This window comes from Lathamus discolor, chromosome 19 (genome assembly GCF_037157495.1).
Source record: "Lathamus discolor isolate bLatDis1 chromosome 19, bLatDis1.hap1, whole genome shotgun sequence".
Lineage (NCBI taxonomy): Eukaryota > Metazoa > Chordata > Aves > Psittaciformes > Psittacidae > Lathamus > Lathamus discolor.
The window spans coordinates 4,143,252-4,169,517 of NC_088902.1; the positions used below are offsets into that span (position 1 = coordinate 4,143,252).

Here is a 26,266-nt window from a genome sequence, read left to right on the forward strand (position 1 = left end):
ACCAGCCCATTCACCTCAATGTGCTGTTCACCCTGAACCCTAAGGATGGCACAGCTGCAGCCATAATGCCGATTATTTCATCTTTGATAGTCAGAGCGGGCAGAGCCAATGCATTTGTCAGCTCTGCAGAGCCTCTCCTTCAACAAATGAATATTGTGTGGATGGTGAAACCAGTCTGCTGTGGGTTTTCCAGTGGGCTCTGCTCCAAGATGTGCAATAAAGTGAGGAGCTTGGCCACAACATCCAGGCAACGCCACTGCTGAAATCGCCATTCCCACTGCCAGGGACATCCCAGGGTTGGGACAGGGCTTTGTGGGCACAAAGGATGCTGATGGTGAGGAAACACATCGGCAGGAGGGGTACAGGAGCTGACTCAGCTCGCGGATGTCTTTATTTGAACTCTAGTACGGTTGGACAGGTAGAGGCATGCGAACAGGACAGACAGAAATGGGAGTAGTATTGCCTTGATCACAGAGATATGTAACAGCATTAGAAAGACACTGACCCTTCCAGGCCAGCTGGGTTCACTCCACCTCAGCCACCGATCGCTTCCCATCCCCATCCCTGTGCCCCAACAGACCCACTCACCCCCTTCATCCTCTGGGGTCTGCACCTTGGGGTGAGCACCCATGGGAGGGGGGTGATGGGGCAGCCACCTGCTCATGGCACCTCAAATGGAGCCTTTGAAGCCCCAGAGAAGAGTCCCCAGCGGCTGTGTGATGAAGGAGGGGTCAGAGCGTGGATGGTGATGTCCCGGTGAGGCTCCAGAGCCGGAGGAGCGAGGTGCATCCGAAAGCAACGGGCAAGGGACAGGGGGCAGCCCGGGGGTGCACTGGGGACATGGGCAGCGTGTATGTGGCAGGGCTGGCAGCAGGCAGGGGAGCGGAGCCACCCCCAGCACCCCGACCTGGTCCCATGGCTCTGCAGCACCTCTTGGGGGGGGACCCGGCTGCCAACCCCCTGCCCCGGCCACAGAGCTGGTGGCTGGAGCTTTGGACTTCTGTGGCGGGCAAGGAAAGCTCCTCTGGGAGAGCATCCCTGGGGGCATGCATGTCCCGACCTTGGGAAGAGCATCTCTTGGCCTCAGGTAGAGCATCTTCCTTGGGGAGAGCATCCCTTAGTCTTGGGGAGAGCATTTCCTTTGGGGAATGCATCCCTCAGCCTCAGGGAGAGCAACTCCCTCGGAGAATGCATCCCTTGTCCTTGGAGAGAGCATCTCCTTCAGGGAGAGCATCCCTCAGCGTTGGCAAGAGCATCACCCTTGGGGAATGCATCCCTCGGCCACCAGGAGAGCATCCCTGGGGGAATGCATCGCTCAGCCTTAGGAAGAGCATCCCTTGGCCTCAGAGGGAGCATCCCGGAGCCTTGGGGAATGCATCCCTTGGGCAAAGCATCCCTCATCCTCAGGGACAGCATCCCACCACCTTGGGGACAGCATCCCTCAGGGTACGCATCCCTCTGCCTCTGAGAAAGCATCCCTTGGGGACAGCATCCCTCAGGGACGGCATCCCTCACCGAGGTGCTGCCTGCATCCAGCCAGAGCTCAGGAGAAGGTGACCACCTCACCCTGGGGGTAACTGGAAGAGAGGACATCTTGGCAGGTATCTGCAATTAAAGACACAAGGATTAAACACATTAGACACGGCTTTCATCAGCTGATGTGGAGAAACAGAACAGCGAGAGTGAGATTGAGCTTCCAGGGGACCAAACATTGCAGGGTGAAGAAACCAGGGTAGCTACAAAGTGAAATGGTTTTCTGCAGAGGGATAAAATGCTGCTATTCCGTCCGTATATCGGGAAAAATGTTTTACAAAGCCTCAGAAAGGACCCAGAGATGGAAACCTGGGAAACAACGTGGAGTCAGGCTGATTCTGGGGGTCAATATGATGGGCAGAGGAAAGAAGTTGTCTCTGCTGCAGCCCTCTCCTGCAGAAAGCCGCTCTTGACAAAAACTTCCCGAGCCAGATGTCCCAGAGCCAAGCCTGGTGCATTAATATCCCACAGTGTTTTTCCTTGTCCCTCTCATTTGTTATCATTGAATTAATTACCACTGATTGGAGCTCTGAGTCACAACACTGCCTCTCCCCATGTGCCAGGACCCAGCTTCCAGGCGAGGGGCCATCAGAGAGGGAGACAGTGCCTGATCCACCCGATTAGGCATGGAGCTGCCCTTTCTACCCAGGGATTTGGCTGCAACCCCCCCCCCCCCCGCCAGCTCCTGAGCAGGGCTTTGACCCAACTTTCCCCTCTGAACACCAAACACAGCTCTGAAAACATCTCATTTTCCCCAAAAGAAAGGTCTCATCACCTATTGAGCATCGCTGCACAGCTTGGATGAGCAGCATCCAGATGCAGAGGCTTTGCAAAGCCACACATCCAGGGAAAAACCCTTGGGATTAAAAGTCCCTCAATCCCAGGGCTTGCAGACGTCCCCACATATACAGCTGCCAAAAGGACTGGTTTGGGAGACCCATCACCATCCCCCAGCAGCAATATAGGGACCAGCAGGAAGCGGCTGCTGCAAAACCTCCCCACTCCTGGTTCAATCACTTCTGCGAGCAGCTAAAAGCTCTTGGCAGAGCCTGTGGCCTGCTCGAAACACTCCCCATCAGGTCGATTGATCATCCAGGGACACGACTCGGCTTTTAACTCCCATCTCCTCCCTGTTCAAAGCCATTTTGTGCGTGAGCTCGAGCCCTGCTGCCCTCAGCCCCCAGGGACCTGCCTTGGAAAGCAGCTTCCGAGCCCCGGAGAAAATTAGCACCACTAAAAATAAATAACAACAGCAGAGAGATTCTGTTCTCGTTGTTAAATCACTGCCCCCCAGACAAAGCCACCACGGGAAAACCGCCCTCCTGCCTCACCTTATTGCTCCTAGCTCCAGCAGCAGGTTCCAGCCCGGAGAGCATCCTTGCAGTGCACAGCACCTTCCTCAGGCTCAAGCCATTCCCCTTGGCCTGTCCCTACAGGCCCTTGTCCCAAGCCCCTCTCCAGGTTTCCTGCAGCCCCTTCAGGCACTGGAGCTGCTCTCAGGTCTCCCCTTCAGGAGCCTTCTCTTCTCCAGGCTGCCCCAGCCCAGCTCTCTCAGCCTGGCTCCAGAGCAGAGCTGCTCCAGCCCTCGCAGCATCTCCATGGCCTCCTCTGGCCTCGCTCCAACAGCTCCACGTCCCTCTTGTGCTGCTGCCCCAGAGCTGGATCAGGGCTGCAGGGGGGGTCTCCCCAGAGCACAGCAGAGGGGCAGGATCCCCTCCCTGCGCTGTGCTCGCTCTGGGGGTGCAGGCACACACTGCTGGGTTTCACACAGTCCCACTTTCCCCTGACAAGCATCTCCCCAAACACCCTCAAGCACTGCATTCACAGGCTGCCAGCCTCCAGCTGCTCCAGCACAATGTTTGGGTAGGTCCTACATTAACTCCTCTTGCTTTGCCAATGCACTTGCTTCTGGTTTTGCCTTCTTTTTCTTTCCCCCCACATTGTTTGCAGACAAGAGGCTCAGGAGCTGCTGAAAGAGGAATCACCAAAAACCAAAACACTCCTGCGGGGATGGCTCCCATGGTCACCTCCCCAAGGCTTCCCTGGGCCACCCCAGGACACTTTTCAGGTCCATTTCCTTCCACCTCTGACACAGGAGGGGTTGGAAGAGCCAGCAGTGCCTCACGGGGCAGAGCATCCCACTGTGGGAGTCAAACACCTCCCAGCCCACATCTGCATCTCCCACAATGCCCATCTCCATGGACCACATAACAATGGAGGATGTCAGGATGATGGAACGAAAGCCAGTGGCCACCTGCACCTGTGAGGACCAGAGATGCTACCCTGGGGGGCTGCACATTTACAAAGCCACCTCTCACCTTGGACATCATCTGCACAAGCCAAGGGCTGGTCCCCAGCCTTGTGTTGGCGCGGTGTTGCCATTGGGCTGATTCTCTTCCCACAGAAAGCCAAAGGATTATACGTTCCATGGCCACCAGGACATATTCCATACCCCAGCCTGTCCCACATGAGGGGAAGAGCATGATCCACTCCCCAGCAGTTAGCAAAACATTTTCCAAGCCTCCATATACCTTCTCATGGGGGAAAAGCATAAGAATCCCATCTCCAGTGGAGGCTGGGGCACAAAGCCCCATCCAACCTGGCCTTACGGTTTTCCACACCAAGCAGCCAGCTCCCGTGTTTGGATGAGCTGCTTTGGGAGCCCCATGGGGAAAAGGAGAGGATGGGGTCTCTTGGGATCTGTGGCTGAGTCTGCTCCAGGTTAAGTAAGAGACTGGGAGCTGGGAGGCACCTATTTATAAGCTCAACTGCATCTTATTTTGCATCTGCCTCTGCTCTCCCTGTTCCTCGTCAGCATGGGCAAGGGATGGGGTTGCTATTTATTCTACATTGGGTTTTATTGTCATCAAATAAGCACTGAGGATTTTTCCTGGCAGTGCTGGGGAAGCCAGAACCAGGCTGCTTCTGGGTAGAGCAATTACTCTCTTGACATCTTCACCTCCCGCCCGGCTGCCTGACAGGCCTTTCTGTTTCCTCAGCTCTTTCAGGCATCTCCTGAGAAACAGAGCAGTTGTTGCACCAATAACAATTAATATTTGCATGTAACCCGGGATGGCAGCGCAGCCTCCACGCAGCGCCGGGGCTCCGAGCCTTCCAGGAGGAAGAGAGAAGGGCAAAGCTGCTGCTGAAGGGGGAAACTGTCCCCAAATCCCTCCAAATCCACAGGACGAGGCTGCTCTGGTGTTACTCCTTGCACAACTGCTCTGTGCACTGGGGCTGGATCGTTGTTCCAAAGTGCTGCTGGGCTCAGCAGACACACACAGAGAGGGATGCAAGGACTCAACATCAGGGCAGCAACACCAACATCATCCCAATGGAACATCTCTGATCCTGCTGTTGAGCATCACGTGCATCTGCCGCCATGATGGGAAGAGGACTACAGGGCACTAAAACTGCCCCTGGTACCACACTGCTGGGCAATACACTATACACGGGCAAGGGGCACATATATATCATAGAATCAGACTGGTTTGAGTTGGAAGGGACCTTAAAGCTCATCCAGTTCCAACCCCCTGCCATGGGCAGGGACACCTTCCACTAGAGCAGCTTGCTCCAAGCCCCGTCCAACCTGGCACCATGCTATATATATGGTATTCACCATGCTTTATCCGCATGTTCCTACTCAATCACAGCATCCCACTGGGAACAAAACAGCAGATCAGACCCAACACACTCCCTCCATCCCATGGGAAAGCCTCTTCTCCAGGCTGGTGAGCTCACTGCCCCGACAGTCACTGCACACCAGTTGATTTTTGGGGGGCGGGGGGGGGGGGGTGCTAAATGCCATTTTAGGACTTGGGCATAAATCAAGCACCCTTCCTTTCTCTCCCTGCTTTTCCCCTTAGCTGGAACGTGTGCTCCTCGCCAGATCCCTAAACATAGATTAGTGGCTGGGAGGATATTCGGGGGAAGTATCGTATATTCTTGCTCTATTCTTATCCTATTCTCTAGGCAGCCAATTTTGGCCGCTGTTTGAGATAAAACCCTGAGCTCCAGAGATATTTAATGGTCTGCTCTTCTGTTCCGCTACAGCTCCTCACAGAGTGCTATCCAAGAGGGGATTAACCGCTGCCAAGTCGCCCCCAAAACCAACCCAGACCCCACCTAAAAATAACAACATGCTGTTTTCCCCCTCCTGCATCCCCCAAATCACTTGCTCAGAAGGCGGCGGGGAGGAAGAGGGACAAGATGCGATGGGTTTCTCAACAGTTTGGTGCCTCCCACTGAAATCCCTCTGTCTCCCATTCGGGGCTGGGTTGGTTTAGAGGAGCTTTTTGCACATTAGTCATCCCTTCTCCCGAGTTGCATAACGCCACTGCTAAAAATTGCCTCCTACCGGCTCCATGTCAGCTCTCACACTCAAGCCTCTTCGCTCTGATGGGGAATGAAGGGGGTTTGGGGGTCCACCGAAGGTTTTTCCACATGGAGCAACCGGCCCCAGTGTTTGGATGAGCTGCTTTGGGAAAGGAGAGGATGGGATCTCTTGGGACCTGTGGCTGTGGATCTGCCCCAGGGTTAATCCTCTGCTTCCAAGAGACTCCAACCCCAAAGTCTGAGGCTCTTGATGTGCTGCTTCTGCAAGAGACAGGGCAGCAGCGCAGGGTTTTCATGCCTGGCTCATCCCCAAAGTCAGTGCATGACCTTGGTTAAATCATTTATGATTCAGAGACCACTGAAAGCAACCAGGGTGACCTTCCCTCTTGCATGGGCTGGGGCTATTCCAGCTCCTCCTGCTTTGAGAGGAGCAGCTCCCAAGGGCAGGATGTGCCAGATAAGCATCAGTACAGTGCTACCCTACTCACCCCTTCACCCAGTTCATGGGGGTTTGGGGGGATTCAGGAGCCTGGAAAGCTGCCCAACTGTTAGAGGTGGGAATACCTTTTAATTACAGAAATCCAAGGAATGCAGCTACACCAATGCACATCATCAACCCGGGTGCTGCTGGCAAGGGGTGTATCAGTACCATGGCACAGAAACCACCACAGGACACCCTGGGCAGAGGATGGATGCTCATCCTAATTACTCCCTGAATCCAACCAGAATCCAGCTCCAGCACCTGGTCTATGTGGTGCTGAGCTGCCGCCATCAAACCCCATAATCCAGCTCACAGCACCAAGGGGTTTTGCCTGCTTTTCTGCTTCCTTTCACCTCTGGCTGCTCTGCTCCCATCACTGAGGCAGGGGAAGGCAGGGAGGAAAGAAGAAAAGCAAAATAAAAGGCAAGTGCTTGTTGTTGGCCCCGTGTAGGGCTTGGAGGGGGGTGTTTTGGAGATGTGGTGACTGGCTCCTCCTGGCAGCTCCTTCAACTCAGTAGGGAAGAAATAAACCGAGCCAAATGAAGCACTCAACGCTTCCTCCTTGTGTAGCATCTCTTGCACTGTGCCTGCAAGGAGTTTTACTGCAGGAGGCTCCCGGTGTTCACTGTTGTCTAAACAGAGGGAAACTGAGGCACTGGGAGCCTGGGAAGGAGCAGGGGGATCCTGCCTATGGGATCTGTCAAAATGCAGCTCAGCTCCTTCAAGGTGCAGGGAGCAGTCATCCACCAAGGGGATCCTCACACTGCAGCATCCCCTGAGCACCAGCTCTGGGTTGGCCGTGATGGAGGGGAAGGGTAAGAGCCCCAGAAAGCTCCTGGGGCTTTTGTTATTCTAAAACACAACCAAAGGTAAGCTTTGCTCCCCATCCTCTGACTGAAAGTCCCCAGGCTCCAGCACCACTGAGGTGGATGCACTCAGAGCAAGGAAAGAGGCCAAGAAAGCAGGAGGAAGTCAGTCAAGAGCAGGGCTGCACCCACCAACCCAGCTCCCTTCAGCCACCCAAGACCCAGATGCCTCCAGAGAGGCAGAATTGGGATGATGGAGCTGGAAATTCTATTGCCAACAGTGCTGGGCTGATCCCCAGGGTGAGCACAAGGCAGGGGGGGGATCCTGCCCCTCTGCTGTGCTCTGGGGAGACCCCCCCCTGCAGCCCTGATCTGCTGGGACAGCAGCACAAGAGGGACGTGGAGCTGTTGGAGTGAGGGCAGAGGAGGCCATGGAGATGCTGCGAGGGCTGGAGCAGCTCTGCTCTGGAGCCAGGCTGAGAGAGCTGGGCTGGGGCAGCCTGGAGAAGAGAAGGCTCCTGAAGGGGAGACCTGAGAGCAGCTCCAGTGCCTAAAGGGGCTGCAGGAAACCTGGAGAGGGGCTTGGGACAAGGGCCTGCAGGGACAGGCCAAGGGGAATGGCTTGAACCTGCCCGAGGGGAGACTGAGCTGAGCTCTTAGGCAGAAGCTCTTCCCTGTGAGGGTGCTGAGGCGCTGGCACAGGGTGCCCAGAGAAGCTGTGGCTGCCCCATCCCTGGCAGTGCTCAAGGCCAGGTTGGACACAGGGGCTTGGAGCAAGCTGCTCCAGTGGAAGGGGTCCCTGCCTGTGGCAGGGGTTGGAGCTGGAGGAGCTTTAGGGTCCTGTCCAGCCCAAACCAGTCTGGGAACCTCTGAAATGAGCCAGAACTCAGGGGACCGCAGGTTTTGCTCCAGTTCAGGAATATCACTCAAAATCATCCCAAAACCCAACACGTGATCAAAAAGCAGCAGTACTCCAGGGAGTTGGGCACTTCAACCACATCCTGCTGACAATGGGGATGACCCAGTTCAAACCCAGCTCCCATCCCCATGGGGATTCTCTCCATAGCACCCTGCATCCATCTCAAAAGAGGATGCATCCCTCCCATCCATGTAGGCATTGTTTTGTTGCAAGTCTCTCATTCTCCCACTATTCAACAGGAGTGGCACTTCCCCAACCACTCCTAGGGATCCATATTCCTCTCCCCACCACCTCCCAGCTCCTCATGGAATCATCCATATCTATTTGCCAAACCTTTATCCCAACCTACTTTTTCTCCCCACACCCAGGCCAGGGCCCTAGAACCTCCATGGTCTGGTTTTCATGGATGCCAAAGCCACACTGAACCCCATAACCATCCCTGGGGTCGGACAGAGAAGCAGACACAAGAAGGGAAGGAGCAAGTGTGATTTAGGCAGAAAAAGGCACAAAACAGAGGGGAGCTGCTGCTGGGCAGGGAATCGAGGTTTATTCATCTGTTGCCCCCAGAAACCTGAAGCTGTTTTTAAAACTCGGAGTTAAAGAGACCTAAAATGATACGAACTCAGCCATTTCCAGCACAATGATCTATAATTGCATGAGTCAACGCGTCCTCCCTGCATCTCTACCACCCTTTAACCCAAGCGCAAACAGCCCACGGGAAGGAGGGCTCGACACCAGAGGGAATCGCATGGGTTGGCCCAGTTTATTTAGGATGAGTAAAGGGGAGGGGGGAGAAGGGAAAACCCCACCTGCTCCAGGGATTGTCCCAAACACATGGAGAGGAGACAAGTTCAACGGAGACGTTACGCGTCCTGCAAACCAGGCAGGGGGAGCACGGCGACAGCGCAGGGCTGGATCGGATCAGAACCCGCTTCTCAGGGCTGGAGATGTCCCAGCTCGGTCTCCTGTGGGCACGGGCAGCGCCGCGGAGACCCGGTGTCACCGGGGAAGGGGGGGGACAGAGCGACACGACACGGCAAAGCGGGATCCGGGCGGCGCGTTAGAGGATGGAGGGGACGGGAGAGCAGGGACGCCGCAGAGGACAGGGAGAGCTGCAGTGGGACGTGAGGGGAGCCAAGCCCACCGTGGATCCTGCCACGCCATCTATGCTGCTTAGGCTCCGGGATTTTCCATAGCCTTGGTGAAGAAAACGGGACAGGTTAGAGCCGAGCAGCCTCCTTCCTAAGGCTCGGAAAGCAAAGAGCACCAGGGTGAGCATCGCCCAGCCCCGCACCCCAATTCAACCCCCGAAAGAGCAATCAAGAAGGGTTTATTGAGGGCAGCCAAGCTTCTGGGATCATCCAGACCTTCCCCTCCCTTGCCCTCAGCTCCCCCAAGCAGCGCCAGCCAAATCCAGGACTCCGGAGTCGCTGATGCTGGGAAACCAAACCGTTCCTGGGGGTGTTGGGTTTGGTTTCCCAAATTGCTCTGAATGAGGAATGAATCTGGGGGGTTTGTGGGCTGAAGCAAATGGGGAAAAGCAGCAGAACTCAAACATGGGATTTGGAAGGAGTTATTCCCCCGGCTCCCGTTTTTAAGCCGGCTGTAGCAGCAAGCTGCTGCTGACACCTTTCTGCATGGAAAGGAGCAGGTAGATGCACTCATGATTTTCCATGAGAAACTGCATGAAAGAGCAGATATTTCTATTGCTTTAAGCACAAGAGCCCTTCCCACCCCCCACAAAGAGCCAGAAATTGCTCCAGCTTTTATTGGAAAGCAACAGCCAGAACAAATGCTCTCACAAGTCAAAAGCCACTTGTCTTTCTGGACAGAAACTACCTATTTGCAGTGAAAATTGGCTTTTTAGGTCTCTGCAGCAGCCCTGTTAAGACATGAGCCCCGAGAGCTGGATCGCTGCGGCTTGCAGGGACAGCTCTGCTGCCCAGATACGGAAAGATAAGGATGGTCCCATCCGGGATGATCCCAACCACCCTGCACCGTGCTGCATCCTCCTGGGATGAGCGAACCCAGCCGAGCCTTTGCCTTCCTTGCAAGCACCAGCGAGCGCCGGAGCGAGCGGGTGCGTGGACACGGTCGGGGGGGGGGAAGGAGGGAGGCGGCTCCCTGACAGCAGAAAAACAAGGTGATGGATGGCCCCTTCGGCAGTGCCGAGCTTGGAAACCGGCCCCGCATCCCCCCGGGGACTTCGTGGCGCGTCCTCAGGTTCTGCTTCCATGCAAAGGCACCGACAGTGGGAGCTGGAGCGGCTGAGGAGGTTTTAGGCTTGGATCAGGGATTAACGCTCACGGCATCACCCCCGAGGAGGATGCTGAGACATGAGCATCGTCTGCAAAAGGCTCCAGAGCCCTGTCCCTTTAAATCTGGTTTTTATCCCCTTTTAATACCTTTTCCCTAACCATTTCCCAGCCGCAGCAGCCGTCAGGGATAACCCAGCCCCCATGTCCAGGGCACGGAATGCTGCCTGCCTAAACCTGTTGCTGACTTCAGCAAAGCTTTTCCTCTCCCCACATTGGAAGCAAGAGCAGAATCAGGCCCCAGAGAAGAGAAGAGCAATTTCCTTATTTCCTTTTTGGCATGAATCCACACAGCAAGTGAGGAGGGAAGCCAGCGCAGCACTGAGCCGGTGGGAGCAGGGGATGTTTCCCACTGAGGATGCTTGCAGCTGATGCAAGGAGCCGTTGCTCCTCAAATAACCCCCAAAAACCTCTCTCGGGCTCATCCTTCCGCAAGCCTGGCTCTTTTCAAAGGAGCACAGAGCCTTCTTGAAAAGCTCACGCATTCCCCTGCCACCCTGAGTCCATACAATGGGAAGCAATTGTGCCAAGATGCAACTGGTCCCTGAAAGCTTGGGGTTGTGGATGGATCCAGCACCCAAACAACATCAGTTTGGCAGAGAGATGTTACAGGGCCTGCTGGCAATGCAAGGACCCGCTGATGTGATTGAGCACTTTATAGGGATGCTCTTTGCCCTCTTGCTCAGATCACTGCATAGAAAAGGATGGCAATGGGCATAGGAACAGGGCCAAAGTCCTGCTGCCAGGTTTGATTAAGTCTCGAGCATCGCAGTTTGGGGTGGCATTTCACAAAGATGCTCGATTGCCCCAGGGTCTCTCTGTAACAGGACTCCGAGGGCAAACCCGCCCCAAGCGCAACACTTCATCTTCTCCTTCAATTTATTCCTAAACCACACTCATGGGAGCAGCTGGGAAGGAGCTCAGGGCTCCAGTCCTCAATGCCACCAAACCCAGGGCCAGCTGCCACCATGGACTCAAGCAAAGTACTAGAGAGTTGCTGTGCTAATGGCCTCCAGTGCTGTTCCTTAACGGAGCCGGTATCCCAGTAACTCACATAGGTGCCAACTGAGGTCACTGGAATTGCTTTATATAGGGGTTTGTTGCCAAGGAGCCGTATAGAGGCATCTTCTGAGCAGAGCAGTGGGGCAATGCCGTGTTGCCCACCAGCAACCGCTCGCACGTGCACGCTCACATATGCTTTGAGCCAGCAGCAGATGGGGACAGGGTAATGCAAGCAGAAGCATTGCCCAGGAACGCCTGTGCTTGTTGATAACAACGGCCTGGTGCTCAGCTGTGTGTGCATGCACTCACACGTGTGTTCCCGTGCAAACGTGGGCTTGTCCTAGCTTCATTCCCCCCTCCCTAACCCAAGCATCACTCACATGAGCATCCTCGCGCTCGAGCCCACACTGCTCAAGCCACATGCTGGTCACAGCCCTGCACTAATAGCAAGCAGCAGACTAAAAATCAGCCGTGTGATGCTTTGGGGTTTGGCAACCAAGCCAAAAATTGCCACGTTGCCATGCTGAATGTGCAGTCAAAGGGAGGTGCTGCAAGAGCTGACCTGGAGGAGAGTAAATCCCCTTCCTTCCCTGTAACCCCGTTGCCTGTGGCTCCTCTTGAAATCACAGAATCCCAGATTGGTTTTTGTTGGAAGGGCCCTTACAGCTCCTCCAGCTCCAGCCCCTGCCACGGGCAGGGACCCCTTCCACTGGAGCAGCTTGCTCCAAGCCCCTGTGTCCAACCTGGCCTTGAGCACTGCCAGGGATGGGGCAGCCACAGCTTCTCTGGGCACCCTGTGCCAGCGCCTCAGCACCCTCACAGGGAACAGCTTCTGCCCAAGAGCTCATCTCAGTCTCCCCTCAAGCAGGTTCAAGCCATTCCCCTTGTCCACTCTGGTTTCACTCACTACCTTTTCCCTAGAGCATCATAACCAGTCTCAGTGGCATGGGGGATGATGGACTCATCCTACCTCCATATCCCTCCACCTAAGCAGAGGACAGGGACTCATGTGCCAAGACAGACCCATCCCAATGTGTCTGGGCCCCAGTAGGACACATTTTAGGGGACTGCTGAGCAGACCTTGAGTACTGAAGGGAAATAAAGGGTCTGGATATGTCACCAGCAACAAGGGAGCAAGGAAGCAGCAAGAGGGACAAGAAACACATGCCACACAGCAATCCACTGCAATTCAGCTTTATCTTCTCTAAGGCCCATGTCCAAGGGGTGGTGGGCAGGGGTAACTTCTCTCTTTGAGCTGCTCCAGTGAAACCAACCACTGGAATTGGGCTTGAACCATGATGGATGCTGAGATCTGCAGCATATTCCTGAACCAACTCCAGCTCCTGATTTCCACAGCTTGTACAGACATCAGTACCTGTCCCAGGATCTGACAGATGGCCATCAGCAAGTCGGGCTCAGAACCAAGCTCATCTCAATTTGCAGAGCTGCCAACATCCCAGTACCAGAACAAACAGCCTCAGCAGGAGATAAATCAGGATGAGGGAAGAGGCTCTTCCATGGCTCCCGACAGCTGGGCGCATGAGGCTGCTTTGCCCCGCTCATCACCTCTGGTCACCACTAACCCTGACCACACTGGAGCATCTCACAGGGAAGACATCATCCCTGAGCTTCCCTGGAAGCATCGCACCAGTCCATCCCCAACAGCCCAAGCATCCCCAGCAATGTTACAGCAACAAACCTTTGAGGGCCTCCAAAGCACCAACAACACGAGCCAACAGAGCTTGGTATGCAGCTCAGACACAACACATCATCTCTTCCCCTCCCTGGTCCCAGATATTGAGGTTCCCTCTTCCCAAAAGGTGTCATGCATCACTCATGCCACTCTGGACACCAGATCCACCTTTCTCCAGGTGAAAGACCATTTCAGCAAGGTGGGGGTAAGTGACCCATGTCAACATCTGGTTTTAATGATGACATTTGCAGGAAAGACACCAGAACAAGCCAAGAAAGATCACCAAAATGCATTTTTTAATAGCTGCTGCCACCAGGCAAGGAGAAGAACCTGCTGGTCTCCTGCAACTGACTAATGTGATTCGGGAGGCCAGCAAAAGCAGCACTGGATCCTCAGCTCTTAGATCTACTCTACTTGTTCTGACTTCAGCAGGACCAAGCTGAAATGCTTCAGTTGAAGGGAAGCCTGACTTGAGTATCTTGTAAGGATGAAGATCAGCACTGCCTTTCATCCTTCTCCTTCATCCTTTCCAGTTCAGCATCCCCCCAGACTGGAGCAGGACCAGAGCCCCCTCACCCCTTTCCATTAGCAGGCATTAAGAGATGAACTGCACAGGAAAAGACACTTCCAGGAAAAACATGAGGCATTTCAAGGCAATATTTGCCTAGCACCCTCCTGCCCAAAGATGAGCAAAGCTTTGCGTTTCTTCCCTCTTCCTAAGGGATGAGGTTGTGCAGGGATGCCAAAGGGAATTCTTGATTTCCCTTGAAGAAGCAACCAATTTGCTTCTACTAATGGAATAAATGTGGTTGCCCCCAAACAGCTCCCTGTGTCCCAGAGCCCATCTTGCCTTTACCATCCCAAGCAATGCTATAGCAACAAACCCTTGAGGGTCTCCAAAACACCACCACCACGAGCCAACAGGCCTGTATGTGCAGCTCAGAGATGCTGCACATCATCTTTTGTCCTCCCTGGTCCCAGCTCCCATGCCCCATTCCCTGTGAGATACTGGGGTGATGGTACCAAGGAGGTAGAGGTAGGTCTTCATCCCACACCACCCTGGACACAGAAGCAAACTACAGAGCTAAAGAACTGAGCTGTGTCTTAAGAGTTATCCCAGCATTCGAGGGTGCAGCTGGATCTTGTGGGTGAAGGTGGGGACTGGATTTACCCTCCCGGGGGCTGGGGTGTTGGGAGTCAGGCCCAGGGCACGCTCAGTGGTGGGGCAGAGAAGGCTGGAGGCCGGTTGAAGGGATCAGGCTGAAGAGGAGATTGCTTTGTCATGAGAAAGAAGAGTTTTGTGTTTTCCTGACTCCTCTCCCCCACAGTTTCCCATTGGAAACCTCAACACTTAACTCTCACTTTCCAAACCCAGAGGAGACAGCCCTGCTGGCAGCCCGGTGCTTTTGGCAAGGCAGCACTTGACACATCGCGGCTCCCCACGCTCGAACCCACCAGAAGACATCAGAGGGGAAAAGGAAGGGAAAAGCCTGTGGATTCTTTTCCCTGCTGAAAGCCTTTCGACCACCTTCAGTCCCAGCCCCAGGACAGATGCCCCCTTCACACCACCCTAAGATGGGTGATTGAAGCCCAGTGGGAAGAGTTGGAAGGACAGGAGAAGCTGGAGCACTGAGGAGCAAAGGGACAGTGCTGTCCCCAAGGAGGGCAGTGCCACCAGCCTGGGGTCACAGACCCCAAATGGTGACAATAGGGGAGGGGAACTTGGGGGATCAGAACTTGGGGGAGCAAATAGCAGAAGTATAGAGCTAGCATAGAGAGAGGTGGTGGACGGACATGAAGCAGATGGAGAGGCAGGAGGACAAGTGGATGTGGGGAGCAGAGAACAACATCCAGGCAGGCAGATGGACATGAACCACTGTCTTGGGTCAATGCAACAAACCTCCACCTCCCACCTAAGCCGTACCTTTCTGGATGCCTCCATCCGCCGCACAGGAGAAGTCACCTGTGGCCAGCAGGAAGCACGTGGAGGATTTCTTGTTCTTATCCCGGGTGCTGGAACGCCGCATGGGCCGCTTCTCCTCTTCAGTGGGTGACAGTGGCTGCTCCTCATCTGACAGCACCACATTGGCCTCACCGTTCTGCTTAGAGTCTGCAAGAAGGTGGCAGAGACCCATCAGCAGTCGAGAAACCCACAGGATGAGGTGCTTGGGGTGGACAGAAGGGTTTGCTTAGACCATGCAAGGAAGCAGAAAACCACTTTGCAGATGGCCCAAAGCAACACCCACAAATTCAGGTCTCATTCCCAGCCTGGACGTGACAACTTAGAGTGACCAGGGGAGCAGGACCAGGCTAGATCCCAACCCAAGCAGCAAAGAGCAGCTTTTGCTCCTGCTGAGGGTTATATACCCTGCAAAGCCAAGCGGAGAAGAAACACCCCTGGTCTTTGAGATCCACCCACCTCTTTGATGGGAATTAGCTCTCCAATACTCCCACAGCTGAGATAAGGGCTGCTCAGGTTAGTGGTGAAGCGTTAATTGATGGCATCTGACTCTGTGGTTCGTTAGCTGAGAGGATGCGATGCTCGGGGTCTGGCCTGAGCTCCTGGATCGGTGGTGGAGTGAAGGGATAGGGTTGACCTGTTCCTCAAGAGCAGCTGGGATGTGTAGGTATGTGGAAAAGGGAGATTTGTAAAGGAAAACTGCTACGGGGCCTTTGTAGCTCCTTGTGTCCTCACAGGTGAAGGACCATCACTGCTACACACATGTGGCCAGATGTGTGGCTGCTCAGGGCTGAGCTCAGTGAATGCCACATCATTGATGTGACACAACTTAGGACACAACCAGGGTCTTTCCTGTTTCCGTGCTGCAAATTAACTCTCCTGACCTGAAGGAAAGTCTGGCCAAACCCCAAACTTCAGCTCAATGCATGAGACCAAACCATAAAGAGAGAGGATTTGGAGCAGCGCTGACTTTACCAGGCAGGGATGCTGCATCTACTAGAAATTAATGGGGAGGTGGGGTCAAGTCCCAGGGAATATCCACGGATTTATCCTTTTTGCTGAAGCTTGTCCTGGTTTATGGTGGGAGGAAACAAAACAAAATCTACCCCAAAGGCATTACCAGGCTAAGATGGGAAGAGGGCAAAGTGACCTCTGTCAGTGGCAGGAGGAAATGGGCTGGGTAGGGACACTTTGAATCACACTATCGAGATTTCATCTATGCCATCAGGAAAGCATTATTTGGCCTTTACCCCCCTGATCTTAATCTGCAACACCCTGGTCCACCAACACAGCACCCAACACCCAGACACCCAAGGGCCCCAGCCCTTTCTGCACCAAGATCTCATCAACCCAAGAGCTGGGGGCTGTATATCCAGCAGCAGGGCAGCTCTCAGGGGCTCTGGGATACAGGGAACCAAAGACATTGCCTTGGGGGCTCCTCCTGGAGGTCTCCCCCTCCCTCTGCCCCACTTTGGGGGTCTCACCTGACCGTTTCCTCTCAGTTGCCCCCTCCTCTACCGCCAAGGGGCAAGTGTCGCTCTGGGTGCTGTTCCGGGGGGAGTTCTCCTCGGATTTGCAGTAGGTCGGGGAGTCCAGCGGGGCCGGACGGGGTATATGCTTTTTCTTCTTCTTTGGCAGCTTCTGCTTGGCCATGGCCAATGAATAGTACATCCCAAAGTTATTGACAATGACAGGCACGGGCATGGCGATGGTGAGCACCCCAGCCAGCGCGCAGAGAGCCCCCACCACCATGCCCGACCAGGTCTTGGGGTACATGTCGCCATAGCCCAGGGTCGTCATGGTCACCACAGCCCACCAGAACCCAATGGGGATGTTCTTAAAGTGAGTATGGTCGCTCCCACGGGGGTCGGACGTCTTGGCTCCAATCCGCTCGGCATAGTAGATCATAGTGGCAAAAATCAAGACCCCCAAAGCGAGGAAGATGATGAGGAGCAGGAATTCATTGGTGCTGGCCCGGAGCGTGTGGCCCAGCACCCGGAGACCCACAAAGTGCCGGGTCAGCTTGAAGATCCGGAGGATCCGGACGAAACGGACCACCCGTAGGAAGCCCAGTACGTCCCGGGCAGCTTTGGAGGACAGGCCACTGAGACCTACCTCTAGATAGAAGGGCAAGATGGCCACAAAGTCAATGATGTTGAGCAGGTTTTTAACGAAGAGAAGCTTATCTGGACAGCAGATGATGCGAACCAGGAACTCGAGGGTGAACCACAGGACACAGACCCCTTCGATGTAGGTGAGGATGGGCTCCGTCTCCACTTTACGTGTCAGCAGGATGGTCGTGGTGTTGCCAACCACGAGGGTCTCTGTCACGTTGACGTCGATGTTGAAGGCCTCGTGTGTCTCCAGGCAGAAGGTTGTGATGGAGACCAGGATGAAGAAAAGCGAGGCAAAAGCAACTACCTGCAGCAGTAGAAACCACATGGGCCATTAGCTGATTTGGGTCAACCCCTCCTGATCCGGGACAACCTCTCCTCTTTGGAGGAGAGCAGCAATTATGAACCACCCTGACAACAACTTTGGGGCAGCCTGAGACACACCTCTGGTGTCACCTGCCTTCGGTCCACCTCTTCTAACCCCTGCTAGCGAATAGCAATAGTAGGGATGGGAGAAGTCCTCAATCAGTAAAACAAGTGCACCAGCCTCAAAACACCCCAGAGCTAAGCTGCTGCCCCCCACTTCCCCAAGCGTCAGGACTGAAAATGAAGAGGGTTCCCTGGACTGTCCCATGAGTTGACAGCAAACCTCAGTGTCTGGGGCCATCAGTCCAGAACCTTTCTCCAAGTGTTATGATAGGTGCATGGGAAGATGTGCTGGGCTCCAGATGTGGCTGGAGATGTGCCAGAAATGCCAGGGGTTGGGATGAAGGGAGACCTGCAGCACATGGGTTTGGAGCAAGCCTTCACTGGGAACACACATTAAAAGGGGACTTTGAGAGGACTAAGTCAAAGATCTTTCCCTCACTTTCATACCAATGCCCCCCCCAAGGTGAGACATTCACACCATTCACAACTGTGAGGTTTGGGGTCTGGATGTATCAGAGGTGGCCCTTTTGTCCCCTCCCTGCTCCCTAGGAGTCAGGGGTAGATGATGTGCCCACCAATGCTCCCAGCACTGAGAGGGCAGGACAAGGACAAGAGGATAGGCAGAAGTCAGCGACCTGATGATGCCTGGGCCTGGTGTCTCCCGGATACTCCCATTTCTCCCCTATGTCCAACCAGTGAGCCCAGTTGGACTGGATGAAGACCTCCATCCCTCTACATCATCTTCTCCCTGCTTTGCCTCAGATGAGAGCGAGAAGGGGCCAGCAACACACAATGGAAACCTCAGGCTGTGTCAGAAAGAAACCACTTTGTCGTCCCCCTATCAATCCTGCTCAGCCTTCCCAGACAGGATGAGCTCATGATGAGTCCATTATCCATCTGCTCCCAAAAGCCCCCGAGGAAAAGACTCCGATCAGCAAAGCTCTTCTTCTGCCTTCCTCCAGCACAAAAGCGCGGCAGGTTTGGCTTCCCTGAGCGGATCCCGCTCAGCACCCTTTGCTGCTCACACACCCGAGCAGGATGTGACCTTGTGCAGTCGAAGCCACCCGAGTGGCTGCGTTCTGCAGGCAGCGGCACCGAGACACAGCCCAGGTCCTCGGCTGGAGTGAATCAGCAGCAGAGACAGCCTGAGTCACGCTTGAGAGAAACCCAGCCCTGGCCACCAGCAGCAATGTGCCAGCAGCCCTGAGCCTGCCGGGAGCATCCTTGAGGGGTGTCCCCAAGGGCAAACCCATGTGGGTGCAGCACAGAGAGCTTCAGCCCTCCAAGGGTTTTCACAGCCCAGAAACCAAACGTATCCTGGGCTGCATCCCCAGAGTGGGAGCAGCAGGATGAAGGAGGGGATCCTGCCCATCTACTCTGCTCTCATGAGCCCCCACTTGCAGCACTGTGTGCAGTGTTGGTGCTCTCAACATAAGGAGGACATGGAGCTGTTGGAGAAAGGCCAGAGGAGGCCACAAGGGTGATCGGGAGCTGGAGCACCTCCTGTGTGGAGCCAGGCTGAGGACACTGGGGCTGCTCAGCCTGGACAAGAGAAGTTGCAGGGAGACCTCAGAGCAGCTTCCAGGGTCTGAAGGGGGCTACAAGGATGCTGGAGAGGGGCTCTTCATCAGGGACTGTAGTGATAGGACAAGGGGTGATGGGTTCAAAGTGAAACAGGGGAAGTTCAGGTTGGATCTAAGGCAGAAGCTCTTCCCTGTGAGGGTGCTGAGGCGCTGGCACAGGGTGCCCAGAGAAGCTGTGGCTGCCCCATCCCTGGCAGTGCTCAAGGCCAGGTTGGACACAGGAGCTTGGAGCAAGCTGCTCCAGTGGAAGGGGTCCCTGCCCGTGGCAGGGGTTGGAGCTGGAGGAGCTTTAAGGTCCCTTCAACGCAAACCATTCCATGATTCTAAGTTAGGAATAAAGTTTAAGCCAGGCTCTAATTGATGGAGAAACCTCTGGAAGATGATTCTCCAGCCCTGGTGATAGACACCTGCTTGGGCATGTGCTGAGATGCTCTGTGCCCTTCACATAAGACCACACTGGACCACATGCTGTGATGTGGCTCCATTGGGGGCAGCTCCAAAAGCAGCCCTCACCCATCAGCTGTGCACAATTTGGGAAGCAAACCCAACCAAAAAGTGGGATCTCAAAGCAAGACCAGTTTAAGCAGACAAACATGTCCACACATGGCCAAAATAACCCACTTTTCAGCAGAAGGCTGAGCAACATTCCCAGGTTTCCCTGGATGGGGAAGCACAGGAAAACTGGAAGAGTAAAAACTTCAACTCAAGGCAACGGAAGAGGAAAGAAATTACCAAGGAAGAGAGTAAGACCCTGGAACACTGTGGGAATGAAGCAACTGCTGCATGAGCCGTGGAGGTGAGAACTGATTTAGCCCCAGGAGCAAAAGCAGCCTCTAAAAATAGATGAATCAGGTTCACAGCCGGTGCCAGCCATCGTCCCCCTGCAAAGTCAATGGTGCTGCTCCAGTTCTGTGTCAGCTGCGGATCCAACCAGAGATGGCTTAGTGCAGCTTTGGCCTCTGCTCCAAGATCAAGTAACCACCAGTACAGCACTGGAAGTCTCACCAAAGAAACCCTCCACAACCTGCGGGTGATCTACACGATCTCAACATGTGCTCAACGGTTTGAGATGGATGTTCCATGACCCTAGAGGGGGTCACTGGCCTGGAATTCCCAATGGAAGTGAGATTCAGGACCCCACAAGCTGGGCTGCAAAGGGATAATGAGGAGAGCTTGGAAGTAGAGGTGAAATCACAACCAGGGCAGCTTTTCATGGGGAGAAAAGGAGTTTTAAACTCCAACTGGGAGTTTAGGGACCAAATTTCCACTGAGACTGGAAGAGACACAGGAACCAGTGATCCCATGGGATTGATGCTGCAAGGAAAAGAGGCTAAAATCTTGGGGAGGAGAGTTTCTAACCATACACTCACACAGCTGCCAGCTCAGAAGGTGCTGGGAGAGAGGAGCTGGAAGGAGGGAAAGATGGAAATAGCCAGGAGCCAACTGAGTCAGGGCTCAAGGGGCTGCTGCATGGACAAGGAGGAGCGGGGATTGGAGATACACAGCCCTTGAGTCACTGCTGTCAGCACGGAGGGAGAGTGTTCACACACACGACCTGGTACCGCTCTCCTGCCCAGTGCTGGCAGGGTTTGGGAAGACCGGCTCTCCAATGCATCCGCAGGCCAAACGTGGTGGTCAGCAGCACCCCTTCTGCCCCAGAAAGGAATAGGGAGACTCTAAAATGGGGAAGCATTAAAGAAATGCCATTTCAGCCATCCCAAAACACCACAGCAGCACCATGAGAGTTGCACACGCAGAGATGCTCATGGGTTCCGGAGCATCCCAGTGAGGGATGGTGACTCCAAGCCAGCAGCAGCTCCCCACATTAACTGGGTGCACTGGGCAGGATGCACTGCTCCATGCCTCAGTTTCCCCTTTGCCAAGGCAGTTCTAAGCCATTGCAGAGCTATACTGATATTTGAGAGTGGGAAATAGGAACAGAAGAGACTGTGGGGGATCCCACTGCAAGGCCACCATCCCCATGGCAGGACTAAGCTAAGCCTTTACCCTGGAGCAGGAAGAAGGAAGCGGGGAGCTCCCAGCGCAGACTGGTCCCACTCCAACCCAGGGCTCGCATCACAACCTGTTCCCTCTCTGCTCCCTCCAACACACTCCTGCTAAAGCAAATGCCTCTCCAAGAGCAGCTCAGCACACGGGAGAAGCAGAACCAAAGAACAGTGTGAAAAATCTGAGCTGAATTATTGTGCTCGGGTTTATTTTGGGGGTTCTTCCCTGGTTTATTTGGAGCTTTGCACCACTCAGAGCATCTCTCCGAGGTGATGAGCCCTCAGGGATGGGCAAAGGATCAGGTAACCCCTTTAAAACAAGTTAAGCTCTTGCTGGCCGAGCATCCTCTGCGTGTGTGTGTTGCTTTTGTGTTAGCAGCAAAAACACTGCCTTGACAAAATGACCCCCTGCCCTGTGTGCTGTTGGTGGGTGTGAAATGCCTGCAGGATTTCTTACCATTGAGGGCTTTTTTTACACCTCTAAATACATCCAGAATTCATTTCAAGCCCAAATGCCTTGATGTGTGCATGTGGTGGATTGATAAACTGTGTGATGGGGGATACACATGCAGGGATGGGATGGGGTGGGGATGGGATAGGTGGGGATGGGGGGGGGGTCAGTGGGCAGCACTTTGGGAATGATCTAAAAGTAGCTGGGAGAGGAAACACAGGCACAGAATAGTGCCTAGGCCAGGCTGGGAGCCCAGGGATGCGCCTGGTTACGTGGGATACATCCTGAGTGTGTCAGTGTCTGTGGGTAGGGACTGTCTGCATGGCCAAGGAGGGTCATGGGGGGGGGGGGGGTGTCTGTGCATGTACGTGCTCCTCTGTGTGTGTACCCGGTGTACCTGGTCCTCAGGGATGTGTGAAGATGGGGGGGGGGGGGGGGGGGCGGTATTTGTGTGTTACTGTGGCTCAGAGCCTGTGCTCACACTTGCTGATGGGCACCGCATGCTGCATGTGGACAGCATTGATGCGGTGATGGTGGGGACCAGGGTGCGGGGACCAGGGTGCTGGTGGGGTGCAGGGAAAGGTGCTTGTGTAGAGGCACAGGGTGTCCTCTGGCGCTGCTGATGCTCTAGAAGAGGAGCACAAGCTCCCTAGGCATAACCATGAGGATTCCATCTGCTTCAGGACCTGAAGGGAGCCAGCAGGCACCCTTCTCCCCACTCCATACCATTAGATGTGGCTTTGCACACAACCCAGTGAGAGGAATCCAAGCAACCCTGCCTGTCCTGGAGCATCCTGAAACTCCAGCAGGACTCAGCCTTGCCAAGGACTCTCCCTGACAATCCCTCATCTCTGTGTGCCCAGGAGGCGGGCAAAGGGGGAAAGGGATGGGTTTGCTCCCAGTTTCAGACCAAATGCGATGCACTGGGAGGGGATGGGGAAACGATGGAAGAGATGTCCTGTAGGATGAGGTATGGCCCATGTGCCCCATCGTGGGAGGGGGATGGCTATGGTGGGGCCCACTAGCAAAGTCCATCTCACCCATGGGGATGGAGAGACGAAGACACAACCCCAGGATCTTCCCATCCCACCTTCCCACTGTGTTTCAGGAGCTTACCCTTGCCGCCTTGGATGAGTAGGGATCCTCAAAGAGCGCCCACATCCTGGGCTGCCAATTCCGACAGCAGCCAGCCCCTCCGGCAGCCCCCGCTGCACCTGGGGGCCTGTCATCCATGCCCAGGCGTTGCAGGGCCATCTCCCTACCCCCTTCCTCTTCAGGCTCCTCTCCCCCAGCCCCTCCACCAGGCTCAGGACTCTCGAAGATGTCCAGGGCCTCTTCAGCATCGCGGTGCTGGCGGTAGGTCATCCAGCAGCACGGCTCCACGTCCGTCTCATCGATGCCCCAGTAGGTCAGCTCCTCCTCGAAGAGGGGTCCACAGATGTCCGCAGGGCAGTGCAGCTTCCCGGTGCGGTAGTAGTTGAGCACATAGGAGAAGATCCCGGGGTGACGGTCGAAGAAGAACTCATTGCTTTTCCCATCAAAGTCAAAGTTGCTCTGGGCATCGGGGTCGGCCAACCAGGCCAGGCGGGTGCCCGGCAAAGTCCGTAGGGTGCTTTTGTAGGTCTCATGCCGGGTGCCCCCTACATTGATGGTAATCTTGTCCGAATCTTCCCCCTTGCCCATCTCTTCCTTCAGGCATGTTTTGGAGGGTGGTTTGTTCCCAGACTTGCGTCCACGGTAGGAGGAGACACACACCGAGCTGATCATAGATTTCGGTGGATGGGAGATGCACGCTACGCGCACCCTTCCTCCGGGCGAGGAGCTGAGGGTCGGCGGAGGCGGGAGATGGGGGGCACAGATGGGACTGGGGAAGGGGGGAAAAGGTGGGGCTCAGCCTTGGCTCTGGCCTCAGAGGGGAGCAAGCTGGAGCCGAGCCGGACACCGCTGGCTGCTGGGGGGCACAGCAAGGGGAGGCTGCAACCTCCACCCCCCACAAAACCACCCCCCAACCCCGAATAAAACCGCCCTAAACCCCAGGAGCCAGCCCAGCCCCAGCGGGCAGCAACAAGTGCGGCAGGAGGGGGCTCGGGGCGGGGGGGACACAGCGGCTGACCCGGGGGATGCGGACCCGCCTGAGGATGCTGCTGACGCTGCTGCCGTCGCCGAGGCCGGGCCGAGGGAGGAGGGATACAGGGGGTTGAGCCCCGATCCGCACCGGGCAGCGTGTCCCCCCCTCCGGTACCTGCAGCGCCCGGCGCGGGGGGGCCCCGCCGCCCGCCCCTCCCGCTCCACCGGTTCCGCGCTCCCTCCGCCCCCCCCCCCCCCCCCCCCCGGGCCGCGCTCGGGGAGAGGGGGGACGGCGGCTGGGGGGGGGGGGGGGGGGCCGCGTTCCTGGTTCCCGACCGGGGGGGGATGGATGCGACCCCTCCGCCTCCCCTCCCGCTGTCCCCCCCCCTTCCCCACCCCGGCCCTGCCTTCCCTCGGGGGGGGCTGCGGCGCCGGGGGCCGCGCTCACGCGTGGCCGGGCCGGGGGGGCCCTGTTGCGCCCCGCGGTCTCTCCCGGCTCGGCGGAGGGAGCAGCTCCGGGGCTCGGCGGGGGAAGCGGCGCCGCCGCCGCACCCCCCCCCCCCCCCCGGGGCTTTTATAGATCTGGGAGCAAGCGGCGGGGTTACGGGAGCCGGTACCGCCCCGCCGGGGGGGCCGGGGACCCCCACCCAGCCCCAGCGCCCGGCTTCACAGCCCCCCGCTGCGCCCCCCGCCCGCCTTCATCCCTCCATCCCTCCCTCCCCGCCACGCTCCTCCATCCCGCATCCCTCCCTCCACCCCGCATCCCTCCGCCCCGGCCCCCCCGGCCCCCCGCACCCCCAGGCCCCGCTCACCTCCCCGCGGCTGCGGGTGAGGGTCTCGGGGCTCGGTGTCAGCGAGGAGTGAACCCCGGACACCCCGGCTCCGCTTCGCGCCGGAGGGGAAATGCAGCCCGGAGCTGCCTGCGGATCCGGAGCCAGCTCTTGGCAGAGGCTCGAGCAGATCCCATCCCTCCCTGGCTCGCAATCCCTCGCTCACCGGGAGGTCAGGAGAGACCGACCCCGAGCGCGGAGCCGTGGCCGGTGGGGAGCCGGGTGCCTGCGGACAGACCAGACCCCCCCTTCCCTCCCATCACCCTCCCTCAGCATCTCCTCGTCCTCTTGCAGCTCTTGAGTGGAAGATGCCCCTTCCCCACGGCTGCACCCCGAGGCTGGGAGCAGGGTACCAACCACCCCAGCACCAGGGGCCCTTCCCCTAAACCCTCCTCCTTGGGGGGGGGTCTTGCACCCCCGGGGTGCTGGGGATGCTCAGCCCATCTTCTGGGGATGCTCAGCCCCATCTCCTGGGGCTGGGGAGGAGGTGAAGAGCTGAGGTGGCCCAGGGGACAAGGCTGTCACCACGGTGAAGACCGGAGGGGCCCCATGCTGCCAGGGTGACGGGGTGCAGGTGCGTACTTTGGGGTTGCAGATGGGATCCAAGCCCAGCACAGGCCCCCTATTGGGGTGTCAGGGGGTGAACCGTGGGGGTCAGCACTTGGATAACAGAGTCTTTGGTGCAGGGTGAAGGGACAGTGAGTGGGGGATGCTGCCCCACTCCAGCATCCCCCTCTGCACCTCCCCAGGCTCTGAGCATCCCCTAAAGTCCCTCCTCACCCCCTGTCCCAGTTTGTCCCCTCAGTGCCAAGCTCACCCCTTACTGGGGGTGTTGGGGGGGGTGACTGGGGGCAAAACTCCACCCAAAACCACCACCACGAGGCATGAGAGCCGCGCTTCAGATCTTACCCCCAAGAAAGCCCTGCTCCAGGAGTATCTGCAACAGCTTCCAGGGCCGGATCCTGAGCGGGGGGAGGCTGGTGTAGCTCCACACCCAAACCACCCGGGGCTTCACCAGCGGGAGAGCTCGGAGCCCCAGGGAAAACCGTGCTGGAAAGATGGAGCCTTGCATCACCGGCCAGGCATTGCAGCTCAGCTCCTCATCCCTGGAGCGCGGGCTCGGCCGGGAGGGAAGGAATGCTGCGACCTGCTGCTAATATTTCATCCCGGTGGCTTTCATCCCATGGAGATCTTGGTGTACCCAAGCGTGGCTGATCCCGGGGTGGGAGGAGGTGGCCAGGCAGACAAATGGGTTGTATCTGGGGAAGGAAGAGATCTTTAAGCCAGCAACACCCGCCCAAAGCTGTCTGCTCTCGAAATATGCCTTCGGATTGTTAATGTCCATGAGAAAAAAAAAAAAAACCCAGAAAGGAAAAGAGAGAAAATAGAAAGAGCTTTGATAAAAAAGGGCATTTTTGGAGCACTTCTGCAGGGGCCTCCTGCAAGGCTGAAGGTGAAGACATCTCAGATAACATCCACAGGGGGGATGCAGTGAAGAGCAGATGGGTCCCACAGCACTCAGGTGGGTCCTGAGGATGGGTAGGGGACATCTGGGTGCCCCCCCCCATGTCTCTGCCCTGTTTCTCCCCCTGACCCAGCACAGCACCATGAGCCCTGCACAGAGGACATGTCCACAGCTTGGCACACCAAGGCCAGCACAATGGGCCACAGGATGCTCCAAGAGCTGTATGGCCTAAAGGAGAGTTTGGGGATCATGCCATATCCCCATCCATAGAGGGATG

At 56.3% G+C, this 26,266-nt stretch overlaps 1 protein-coding gene across 4 annotated transcripts; it reads right to left on the bottom strand.

The window, feature by feature from the left end:
* Positions 1–382: 382 nt before the first annotated feature.
* Positions 383–24,593, bottom strand: KCNC4 (potassium voltage-gated channel subfamily C member 4). Of its 4 annotated transcripts, XR_010616639.1 has the most exons (6): positions 24,507–24,593; positions 22,744–23,491; positions 16,529–17,465; positions 15,009–15,194; positions 14,256–14,344; positions 9,204–9,271 (listed from the first exon to the last, which is right to left on the bottom strand). XR_010616639.1 is itself a non-coding variant. In XM_065698143.1 (5 exons), exons 2-5 carry the CDS (start codon positions 23,392–23,394, stop codon positions 1,544–1,546), a joined length of 1,836 nt encoding a protein of 611 aa, XP_065554215.1. In that variant the 5' UTR covers positions 23,395–23,491; positions 24,507–24,593; the 3' UTR covers positions 383–1,543. The 4 variants fall into 4 exon arrangements, 3 of the variants coding, with proteins under 3 accessions (XP_065554215.1, XP_065554214.1, XP_065554216.1); XM_065698143.1 differs by lacking the exons at positions 9,204–9,271; positions 14,256–14,344 and adding an exon at positions 383–1,605; XM_065698142.1 differs by lacking the exon at positions 14,256–14,344 and having other exon boundaries at positions 8,870–9,271.
* Positions 24,594–26,266: the final 1,673 nt, after the last annotated feature.